Source organism: Salmo trutta, chromosome 15 (genome assembly GCF_901001165.1).
Source record: "Salmo trutta chromosome 15, fSalTru1.1, whole genome shotgun sequence".
In the NCBI taxonomy this organism is placed as follows: Eukaryota; Metazoa; Chordata; class Actinopteri; order Salmoniformes; family Salmonidae; genus Salmo; species Salmo trutta.
In genome coordinates, this window is record NC_042971.1 from 51,837,614 (window position 1) to 51,849,650 (window position 12,037).

Below are 12,037 nucleotides of genomic sequence, written 5' to 3' on the forward strand. Positions count from 1 at the left end.
TTGAGACCGACATTTATTACCCTACAAGCTTGCCGAGTGAAAAGCGTTTTGGAAGGATTCAGATCATCAGACCAGACCTTTGGCAAACAAGAGAGCAGCTATCAAAAACTGAAAAATGTCAAGTGAGGTGGCCGAGTCCACAGTTTGTATACAGTAAATAAAATAGATATAAAACGACTCCTTTTTTAATGTTAATGTGTACATTTGGCCAGGTTGTTGTTGTTGTTGTTTCAGGTCACATCCATTCTCACTAAAACACACGTCGGGTCTTCACTTCTTGACTTCTCCAAGATCATCAATGCTGTCGTCATCCACCTACAACGGACAGAAAGACAGATGGCTAGAGCGTGTGTAGGGTTGTGATGTCTAATTGAGGTTTTGCACTAGTTACCACAACCACAAAATGAAAACAATTAGCTTTTGGGGTTTAAGGTTAGGGTTAGGCATAAGGTTAAGTTTAAAATCACATTTAAAAAAAAAAACAATTGTAGAAATGGGCAGGGTTTATGACTGTGGCAACTAGTGACGGCCCTCATTGAGGTACACACAGGCTAATCTGTCTATTTCCTGTAACTATTTTCCATCATCTATGTGACGTGGGAGAGTAAACGCAGCTTTCTTACCTCAGGCCACTTCTCCTGAATGACATCGATGATGTCATCTGTAAAATCTCCCTGAATGATGATTTCATCCTCCGCCGTCACAGAGGCTCCGCAGGAGAACTTCTGAGCGAAGAATCTCTGAGCCTCTTTAAGGTCAATGTCTGCAGAGAAGACATCCACAGTCACAAGCAAGAAAAACAAGGTTACTGGTCTGTCCATGTCTTTAAAGAGGTGGTTACAGTAAAGGTGTGTGTGACAGTCAGCAGTCTTACCAAATGTGTTCATTCCACAGACCCGTGTGACATATTTCTTCTTGGCGCGGGGGATTTTAGCTATTGTTATTTTCTGAGGCACAGTCTTCTTTTTCTGTTTGATCTGTCCTCTGCCACCTGGACAGTCAGAACAAACAGATTAGAACAGGAGTCTCCAAAACCAGTCTTCAGACACCCATAGCGTTGCACGTTTGTTCTATACCAGCACTAACACACCGGACTCAACCAATGAACAGTGGTGTGTAGTCATGGATGCCAAGGGAGGCCAGGATTCCCAAAAATTTGACCAATTTTATAATTTTTTATTTAACCTTTATTTAACCAGGAAGGGCTCATTGAGATTTAAAATCTCTTTTTCAAGAGCGTCCTGGCCAAGATAGGCAGCGCCAAGTCATTACAAAAATTACAGACAAACAACATGAAAAACTACAAGTAATCTAGTAAAAACCATAGAATTAACAAAGAATATAACAAAATCAAAAACAGCAAATTAAAAACATTGACAGGTCAGGGAATCAGTCTCCAGATCATTCATCCGTGATTTAAAAATACCAATCGGAACAAGTTCTTCCAGTTTAAAAGTATTTTGTAAGGCATTCCAAGACGATGGCGCAGAGTACATAAAAGCCCTTTTACCAAATTCATTTCGGACATTTGGAACAGTTAGCAGAATAAAGTCCCGCGAACGAAGAGAGTACCCACCACATTTCTGAACAATAAAAAAATTATAAAAAAATACAAATATTGTCTCTCATCAGAGCGAGGGAAACAGCGCCCCTCTGTCTCAGTAGGTGTAGACCATGTATCTGATACTGTCTGGCCAAAAAGCGTATGACATGTTTCCGCCAGCAGCATAGACAGGTTTAGATACATATTTTATTAGGATGCCCCCCTTAGCTGACAACAATGGCAACAGCTAGTCTTGCTGGAGTCCAACCAATGATGTATATAAACCCTGTATTGCTGATGCTACGTACTGGCCATTGAGAGGCTTTGAAGCCACCAGTCGGCCATATTGGCACACCCTAGTAGTAGCAGTCCACCATAGGAATGAATGTAATGCTACAGTATTTCAGTTAAAATGTGTCAAGGACAAAATTACATGTATTTAAGTATTTTGTTGTTGTAGTGGGGACAGTAACATTAGTATTCTCAGCAAAAAAAAGGAAAACTTTGTATTTTTTTTCTATTTGTCTGTAATATAATAAATGTGTCAAAAACGTATGTAGACATTAGGGTTGAAGATTTTGGGGAATATTCAGAGGTGGAAATTTTCCGTGGGAATTAACGCGGATATATGGGAATTAACGGAAATGTATGCAAATTAATATTAATACCCTTTAATAAATGTAGATTTTTTTTGCATTGTATATATTTACCATATCAAATGGAGACAGAAACATACACCTTTTACCTTATCATAAGTAGACAATTGCAAATGATTAAATCCTTCCAATAGAAATAAAAAAACAATTTAGTTACGAATTGAACTTTAATTAAATGAGTTGACTCTTCACACGGGATGATTTCACTGAACAACAAAATAAAGGGAATATTGAATGATCCATCGCATCTCCCAAAAACATTTCCAACATACATCTTTAAAATGATAGTCTAGAAACTAAAGCTTTGGTTGTCTTCCTCTCAGGATTCCATGTCTTCTCCCTGGACCTCCTCAATGTCCACCTCTTGAACATCAGACTCTGAAGCCTCATCTTCACTGTCACTTTCCAACCTTGTTGAGGTTGGCTCGTTGTCAGGCTCAAAAAGCCTCAAATTTGCCCGGACAGCCACCAATTTTTCAACCCTTGTATTGGTCAGCCTGTTGTGTGCTTTGGTGTGCGTGTTCCCAAACAAGGACCAGTTGCGCTCTGACATGGCTGACGTTGGTGGGATTTGGAGGATGATGGAGGCAATAGTGAAAAGAGCCTCAGATCCACAAAGTCCGTTCCACCAGGTGGCTGATGAGATATGTTGGCACGACTGCCATATTGCATCTCCATCCCAAAGCCCTTGCTTGGAAGTGTACTTTGCCAGACTGCCAAGAACCTTGCCCTCATCCAGGCCAAGGTGGCGAGACACAGTAGTGATGACACCATAGGTCTTGTTGATCTCTGCACCAGACAGGATGCTCTTGCCAGCATACTTGGGGTCCAACATGTACGCTGACGCGTGTATGGGCTTCAGGCAGAAGTCTTCACGCTTTTTGATGTATTTCAGAACTGCAGTTTCCTCTGCTTGGAGCAACAGTGAAGTGGGCAGGGCAGTACGGATTTCTTCTGCAAGCAGAAGTCTGAACATCAGACGGATGGCATTGTCTCCCTCAATCCGTGCAATGTCTACCGCTATAGGTTTCAGGAGTTTCAGGCTGCTTCCCACTCTCTCCCAAAATACATCATCCTGGGGGATCCTCTTGATGGGGCTGTCCATATCGGCAGACTGTGATACAGCCATTTCTTGGCGAGACTCCTTCCCCTGAACCTTCACATACCTAACCATTTCCTTGGCTCTCCTGTAGAGTGTATCCATTGTTTTCAGTGCCATGATGTCTTTAAGGAGCAGATTCAATGCACGAGCAGCAGTCAATGGGTGTGATGTGAGGTTAGGACTCCTCCACTTCAGACCAAGCAGCCTTCATGTTCGCAGCATTGTCTGTCACCAGTGCAAATACCTTCTGTGGTCCAAGGTCATTGATGACTGCCTTCAGCTCATCTGCAATGTAGAGGCCGGTGTGTCCGTTGTCCCTTGTGTCTGTGCTCTTGTAGAATACTGGTTGAGGGGTGGAGATGTAGTTAATTATTCCTTGTCCACCAACATTCGACCACCCATCAGAGATGATTGCAAAACACTCTGCTTTCTCTATGATTTGCTTGACCTTCACTTGAACTCTGTTGAACTCTGCATCCAGCAAATTAGTAGATAAAGCATGTCTGGTTGGAGGGGTGTATGCTGGGCGAAGAACATTCAGAAATCTCTTCCAATACACATCGCTTGTGAGCATGAGGTGAACCAGTTGCATACACAGCTCAAGCAAGACATTCATCAGCATTTCTCTAACTACGTTCCTCCATTGAGTCAAAAAAACTTCTGATTCCAGGAGGACCATGAGCTTTTGCTATCGATAAGATGTCTGATTCATCATTTTCACCTCGAATAGAAGTAGAGGGACTTTTGACAGAGGTTGCTTGTTGTGAGCGCTGAGGGAACTTTATGCACTTGGCCAGATCATTCTGCATCTTTGTTGCATTCTTCATATATGATTTGGCACAGTATTTGCAAATGTACACAGCTTTTCCTTCTACATTAGCTGCAGTGAAATGTCTCCACACATCAGATAGTGCCCGTGGCATTTTCCTGTAAAGATTAGAAAAAATGTGTAAAAAAATAATTAAAAAAATACAATTCCATGTAGAGATAAATAAAACAGGTGAATTAACACTCCTCAGTTAGCAGGCTCAAGCAAGCTAAAACCCACATGGTAGCAAAAACTAACTAGCAGAAATTCTTAACAAGTTAGATATGATTTAAACACACTTTGTCGTAGGCTACTATTTACTAGTTAACAAAAAATTGTCATAAAAAATACATTCTCCCCACCCAGTATTGTAATCAAAACTTACCAGAAAGCATGTAGTCTTTGGCTCAGACAGTGCAGTAGTGTGGGCTCAATAGCATCTCATTAGTGTGCTATGAAACTGGAAACACTCATCTCCCTCACTAGCTTTAAGCACCAGCTGTCAGAGCAGCTCTCAGATCACAGCACCTGTACATAGCCAATCTATAATTTAGCCCAAACAACTACCTCTTCCCCTACTGTATTTATTTTGCTCCTTTGCACCCCATTATTTATTTCTACTTTGCACCCCATTATTTATTTCTACTTTGCACTTTCTTCTACTACAAATCTACCATTCCAGTGTTTTACTTGCTATATTGTATTTACTTTGCCACCATGGCATTTTATTGCCTTTACCTCCCTTATCTCACCTCATTTGCTCACATTGTATATAGACTTATTTTTCTACTGTATTATTGACTGTATGTTTGTTTTACTCCATGTGTAACTCTGTGTTGTTGTATGTTGTCGAACTACTTTGCTTTATCTTGGCCAGGTCGCAATTGTAAATGAGAACTTGTTCTCAACTTGCCTACCTGGTTAAATAAAGGTGAAATAAATAAATAAATAAACATGTGATGGAAGAATGCACTGTGCATGCAGAGGGTTACAATTCCATTGAATTGGGGATAGTTTAACCAAAATATGCCACAAGACCTAGAATTGCCCAATGTATATCCCACAAAAAAGGTTCACTTTTATAAGCTAACTATTTCGATGAATTTAATAAATATTCCCCAAATTCCAGGGCTTAACTTCCCATGAAAAATGTCAGACCCTTCGCAACCCTAGTAGACATTAATAAATGGATTTCTATAGCTTCCAAAATCTTTTTTACAATGGAGGAGGAGTGCCAAGATGGCTGTGTGGTGGCTTCAATACAGCGCCCCCCAATCAGTCATCCAGGGTTTATACACATAATCGGGTACGACACACAATGAAAAAAGACATTACAGACAAAAGACTACAATTTACACACATTTAAAACATCAACGTAGTGTGTGTGCATCTATCAGTTACACATACATGTCAGTACATTGTCATGATGTTGGCCTGTGGGTAAGGTTTATGACCCCCCCATAAATACCTTTCTCCCGCTCCTCTCTTGACTCTACTGAAGAACTCTTGAAAAGCCTTTGTTAAACATAGAGAGTCAGGGAACATCAAAAGGTGGGGGGAAAGGAACCATATTTCGGTAATCCAACCAGTTGAAAATATGCGTTGGTACTTAATGAATATGATGTCAGTTCGGTTGTCATCAGACATTCTTATTAATGATAGGATGACAAACTGTATCGTGGAAAGTCTACACATTATAGTTATCAGATTCACATGGAATTGTTGTGCAATTTAAATGTTTAAATATGAAACTATTTGTGAAAAGATTAAATGTAAGCTTCCAAATGAGAGAATTGGGTTTTCATAAGGTTAGAGCTCTGCTGACATTGGTTATAAACTATGAAACACACCCTTCTCTCCCTCCACTATATAAGCCCTTGATGAAAATGTAACCTCCTGTTCCGGGTACATTAGGGCGACGGTCCGATGTCAGAAGGATTCAGATAATAAGCTGTTCCGAGGATGTGAGGACGACGGTTCCACGTTAAAAGGACTAACATGTCAACTACAGAACTAAGCCAACCTCAGCGTGAGCTTTGGTTGCGAATGGTATGAACTTTGAACTCTTATTCACTACAGAAGTGATACCTCCTAGCCGTTGAGTTAGCAGCGGCTGCTGTAAACGTGGGCTAGGAAAGTACGGACGACGGATTCAGTCTAATACACAACGACGATACTACAACGTATCCAATGTACCACCAGAGACATTCTTCCGAGGACAGGAAGATCTCTGTTGGGCAACACGGCCAGCATCTACGACCAACCTACCGAAGCGCAGCTCAGAGAAAATATTTATTGTATTTTCCTTTTCCAAATGGGCGGTAATTTAGAATGCATAAGATACTGTATTTACGATAGCATAGCTTCTCCCTTTGTTTCTCAGTCGTCCCACTCTTTCACTCAAACCCAACCCCCTTTCCTTCATGTCGGCTCCGTCCACCAGGGACATTTTCTGTATGACATAATCTGCATTCTGTGTATATGTAATTCTGTGTGATTATTTAGTTATTTAGTAAATAAATAATTAAACCAAAGTTTGTATTGCTGATTCAACTTGTTAGCCAGGGTTCGTGAAGATAACCAAGAATTTACAACTTTAAGATGAGACTGAAATAAGGTGACGATTAATATTGACTGCTATTGATGTCAAATATTACTAGGTCTTTAAGAGTTTATTTGGAAGATAACAGCTCTATAAACACTCTTTCGTGGTTCCCCGACTTTCTAGTTAATTACATTTACATGATTAGCTTAATCAGGTAATATTAATTACAGAGAAAGGATTTTATAGAATAGCATGTCATATCACTTAATCCGGCATAGCCAAAGACACGACAACATGCACAGAAAAAGTAGTTCAAATGGAGGAGTGGCATTGTGCCATGAGGTGTTGCTTTATTTGTTTTTTGAAACCAGGTTTGCTGTTCACTTGCGCTATATGAGGTGGAAGGGAGTTGGCTCTGTATAATACTATACGTTTCTTGAATTTGTTCTGCACCTGGGGACTATGAAAAGACCCATGGTGGAATATCTGGTGGGGTAAGTGTGTGTTTCAGTGCTGTGTGTAAGTTGACTATGCAAACAATTTCGAATTTCCAACACATTGTTTCTCATAAAAATAAGAAGTGATGCAGTCAGTCTTTCCTCAACTCTTAGCCAAGTTAGCAGAGAACATCCCGAAAATGTTGCGCACGCTTCAATGGGGCAGAAGTACATGTGTTGTAGTGATTCTGGATGGCCAGAAAGCGAGCAACAATGACAGGAAACTGCCATGTGGGGAATCGTAAGTGGCTCATTTCAGCTAGTTTTAGTTTGTTAATGATACCATGTCGAGGTGTTGACTGATGTCACGTCAATATGTCTAAAATTCGCTAGCTAGCTAACCAACAACTGTGACAACGGATTTGACAGACAACAAGTGCTCATTGTGCATCTTTATGCATTCAATAAACATTGGAAACTAAATATAGTTTACATGTTGTCAACAATCTAATCCAACCCAGTATATTTTGCCCCATAGTTGCGCACGCATCGGTTTTGTTGCTAAACAACCAACTCGTCTATTGAATTCAATACAATAGTATGAAAGTCCTGCCTACTATCTGAATCATGTCCCAGGCTGTTTTTGAATGGCCTTCAATATTATATAATAAAATTCATGAACACACGGTCATATGTACAATTGTATTCGAGGAATAATTTACTTCTAAATGATGCCTTTGTTAGGGTTTGACCAACTATTTGTTTGCATAACCTATATAATATAACAAAGAAGCTATGCTATAATATTAAGTTTATACTCTATATGATAAGAGCATACTGCTGTGTGAGAGGAAGGGGCTCATGGGATGGTGAGTCATATGGAAAGAATGCAGATGCTGTGAATCAGGGATGTGGAAGAGCTTGTTAAAAGATAAGGGCAGGATATGGGTGAAATGTATATGCGGAGGGGTGTCGGGGTTTTAGAGAACTGTGCAGTCACAAGATAAATCGACTGCCAAAGATAATAACTACGCCCGGCAACAGGAGGCGTCTCGAGGTTGGGACCAACCTGCACGCCAACGATAGGATGAGTAATTTTAAACCACGCTCATCCTCCCTCTGACAGGCCAGCAGTGAGCGGGAACTATTTCTGTCAGAGTATTTAATGAAAAGCAAAGGATGTGTAACTGAGTTCTCTGTCTGCCCTGCGTGGTGACACAGTGAGCCCGTATATACGAACATCATATTTACCATAAATGTGTTTGCATTAATTAAAGTACAAAGAAATCAGAAGTTACTCTGTGTTAACTGTTTTATTCCAATACCAGATTGAATTGACGCGACCCAACACCTTTCATGAAGGTTTTCGATTGCATTTTATTTGTATAAAACCTTCATAGGGTAGAATTTAATTCATCCACAAATAAAAATAGAATTTTACATAACTGTGTTTTCATGAATTTGATTATATAATCTTGAAGGCCATTAAAAAACCTTGTAGGACATTATGCAGAAAGTTGACGGGAATTTCATACCGTATAGCAAGGGAAGCCTACAAAAAATAATAGCCAATCAGGGTTTAGCTAAACCAGGTCCTGGCACACCCCAAAAAAGTTAAGGGAGGCCAAGCTTCACACCAATCAAATCACATAAAAGCAAAACGTCATAGACAGAAAAAAACATGTTGCGTCGTTGTCCTCCAGTGGCTAGTTAGCTAGAATATCGGCCCTTTCATAAATGGAGATGGGGATTTGGACTTGTGGGTTTATTTGATTATAACAGTGATTCTGATCAAACCATTAAACATACATTGTGCCCCTGGTGGATGAAAGTTCAATATGTAGCTAGATGTAAGAAGGCTAACGTTAACTAGCTGGCTCATCGTTGCCCATGCAAGGAAGTTGGCAGGCAAACATTTTACCCAGGTAGCCTAGTCTAGGACAACAAAAACTAAAAGTGTGTACTGTATGACAGTCCATTTTGGAAACATGAAAGAGGGTAGGATGGCATTAGCGTGTCAACAACTTTTCGACATGCACGCGCACACAAAACAGTACCATGGACAGCCACATTATATTTAGCTTACGTTGATTGGACTAAATTGTTTTTGGTTTCTTTAACTTCATTAGACTAAACATAGGCTATAGTTGATTTGATGATGTTGAAATGGTGCTAGAATAGCGGAGGCAGCTCCCATTTCCTTTGCGACTTGCGGTAACTCTCCATGGTTCTAAATCATTAATTGTTTAGTAGTTCGAAAATGTAGGAAACATTAACTTGATTGACCATGCTGAGGGTCAGGGATGGGAAGCTTTGATGGGGGTGGGGGCCCCAAAAATCTGAACTCATCATGAGGGGCCGCAGTGGCTCGCTGTCTGCGTACCCACAGCCCTACACTTTTGTGAGCCCTAAAATGTAAGTTTTAGAGTTAATTTCCTGCAATTCTACACATTTTGCCATGGGGCGGAGAGAAGATTAAGCAAATTTATAACTGATTTCATGAGATTCGACTCATTTTGCCATGGGGCAAGAAAATGTCAGTTTTACAGCTAATATCCTTCAATTCTACACATTTTTCCATAGGGTGGAGAGAAATGTTTGCAGTTTTTAATGATATCTGAGTGAGCGTAACTTACAAAATCAATGGGGCCCTCCCCGGTCAGTAACTCGACCATGACTACTACAAGTTTAGATCGCTGGCTGCTAGACTAACTTACCAATAAAAAATGTTTTGCTGACATTGAGTGGCTAATTGAGTGACTGTCAGTGACTTACAAACATAAGAGAAAAACTGCTGAGGCAGAACCAAATTTCAAAATTACACCTCGTCTATTCTACTATTCTAACTCTAAAACAGTAAGCCGAGCCCCCGATGGAGTTCCTACAAAAGGGGGGCTGTGGGTAGTAAATTTCCCATCCCTGCTGTAGGTCATGTAACTATTTGTTACATGCAATATTTGCATTGTGGACTTCACCGGAAAGATGCTACTCTCCGGTTTTGTTATGAAACAAAAGTGTGGTTAAATTTATTCAGCCACTGTGTAACTTGTCTTTGCCTAACGGGTTACAGAGCAAACAATGCAATTATCACTACACATAGGTTGTAATATGTATTTTTCCTGGCTTGGCTACCCCAGTAATTTTACACACGCACCGCAACTGCCAATTAGGAGCTTGATGACTAAAACAATAGTCTGGAATATAACAAGTATGTAGACCGGCTAGAGGGTCCCTGAAGAGTGTGCCGGGAAACACTGGGTTAGGATTTGAGGAGGAAGGAAGCATTTTTTTAAGAATTCAAAACTAAAACTGAAGAGTTGAACTCAGACCTCTCTTCGGCTTTTTCCTCTCCTCCTCCTCTCCAACAGGTGGAGCCTCTTCACAGCCGGTGTCCTGCTTGGGAGCATTTCCTACCGGACCAGTAAGGCAGAAGAAAAAAAAAAAGTATTTTAATATAACAGCACCCATCTTCCTGATAGGAAAAATAAGGGAGGGAGTGGGAGACTGTCTGATGGAACTCACCTACACTCATTCTGGCAAACACATCTGGGAAGTTCTTCTCCAGCCACTGCCTGCATTTAGCTGGCTCAGGCATGTACTCACAATACTCTGTTGGCAAGGAGCACACTGCAAAAAAATAGTACATGGAGAAGTGTTAGACCTTGACAATAATGTGACATTACAAAACAATGTTTTAGGAATTGGCCATGATCATCTATAGATCACTAGAATAGCGTGCCATTTCGGACGCAATCATACACTTACCTCCACAGTACTGGACTTTTGTTGGGTGCTTTGTGCTCAGGTAAGCACTCCCATGATGGTCTCCTTTGTTTTCTGGTAAACCCGTCTCTGCATTCTCAGTAGTAGCCATGATCGATTATCTGAACAGAGGGGAAAAAGGTTAATTTGGTAAAGTATGCCTTCAAATTGAACGAACAGTGAGAATCATAGACAATCAGTATTTTACCACTAACAACATGGCTTAGTCATGATCCTGGACCCTCAACAATGGATTGGTCTGATGACAGCAAACATACATTGTCAAAGCACTGAAAACAGATGCCCGTCATGGCCTGCCATGTCAGTCAACATGGATGCATAACACCAAACTTCACCACGTAAACGGCGGCAATATATTTTTGACAGAATAGTGCTGCTGCTGCTATTGCAGTGACATTGCAATTCAATAAACTAGCCAACACCCCCATCTTCAGCTAAGCAGCTACATGATGTCATACATTATATATACAGAAGTATGTGGACTCCCCTTCAAATTAGTGGATTCAGCAAGTTCAGCCACACCCGTTGCTGACAGGTGTATAAAATTGAGCACACAGCCATGCAATCTCCATAGACAAATATTGGCAGCAGAATGGCCTTAATGAAGAGCTCAGTGACTTTCAACATGGAAACGTCATAGGATGCCACCTTTCCAACTTGCCTACCTGGTTAAATAAAGGTGAAATAAAAAATTTATTTAAAAAAAGTCAGTCTAATTTCTGTCCTGGTAGAGCTGCCCCGGTCAACTGTAAATGCTGTTATTGTGAAGTGGAAACGTCTAGGAGCAACAACGGCTCAGCTGCGAAATGGTAGGCCACACAAGCACACAGAACGGGACCGCCGAGTGCTGATGCGTGTAAAAAAATAGTCTGTCCTCACTTGCAACACTCACTACAGAGTTCCAAACTGCCTCTGGAAGCAATATCAGCACATGAACTGTTCGTCGGGACCTTCATGAAATGGCTTTCCATGGCCGAGCAGTCGCACACAAGCCTAAGCTCACCATGCGCAATGCCAAGCGTTGGCTGGAGGGGTGTAAAGCTCATCGCCATTGGACTCTGGAGCAGTGGAAACGCGTTAGTGATCTGTAGTGATGAATCCCGCTTCACCATCTGGCAGTCCGATGTACAAATCTGGGTTTGGCGGAAGCCAGGAGAACGCTA

At 40.9% G+C, this 12,037-nt stretch overlaps 1 protein-coding gene across 10 annotated transcripts in view; it reads right to left on the reverse strand.

Annotated features, from left to right (window-relative positions):
• LOC115149298 (density-regulated protein-like) overlaps nt 1-12,037 on the reverse strand; it is a 22,083-nt gene continuing 10,046 nt past the window's right edge. For 5 of the 10 annotated variants that reach the window (XM_029692032.1, XM_029692030.1, XM_029692028.1 and 2 more), the window contains exons 2-7: nt 10,857-10,975; nt 10,614-10,718; nt 10,421-10,510; nt 875-991; nt 624-763; nt 1-315 (exon numbers count right to left, since the gene is read on the reverse strand). In XM_029692032.1, the coding sequence (XP_029547892.1) occupies nt 271-315; nt 624-763; nt 875-991; nt 10,421-10,510; nt 10,614-10,718; nt 10,857-10,965 (606 nt within the window). In that variant the 5' untranslated portion in view covers nt 10,966-10,975 and the 3' untranslated portion in view covers nt 1-270. Of the gene's footprint in view, nt 316-623; nt 764-874; nt 992-10,420; nt 10,511-10,613; nt 10,719-10,856; nt 10,976-11,061; nt 11,368-11,877; nt 11,899-12,037 lie in introns of those variants that run through there. The other 5 variants (XM_029692035.1, XM_029692033.1, XM_029692034.1 and 2 more) reach the window with 3 other exon arrangements.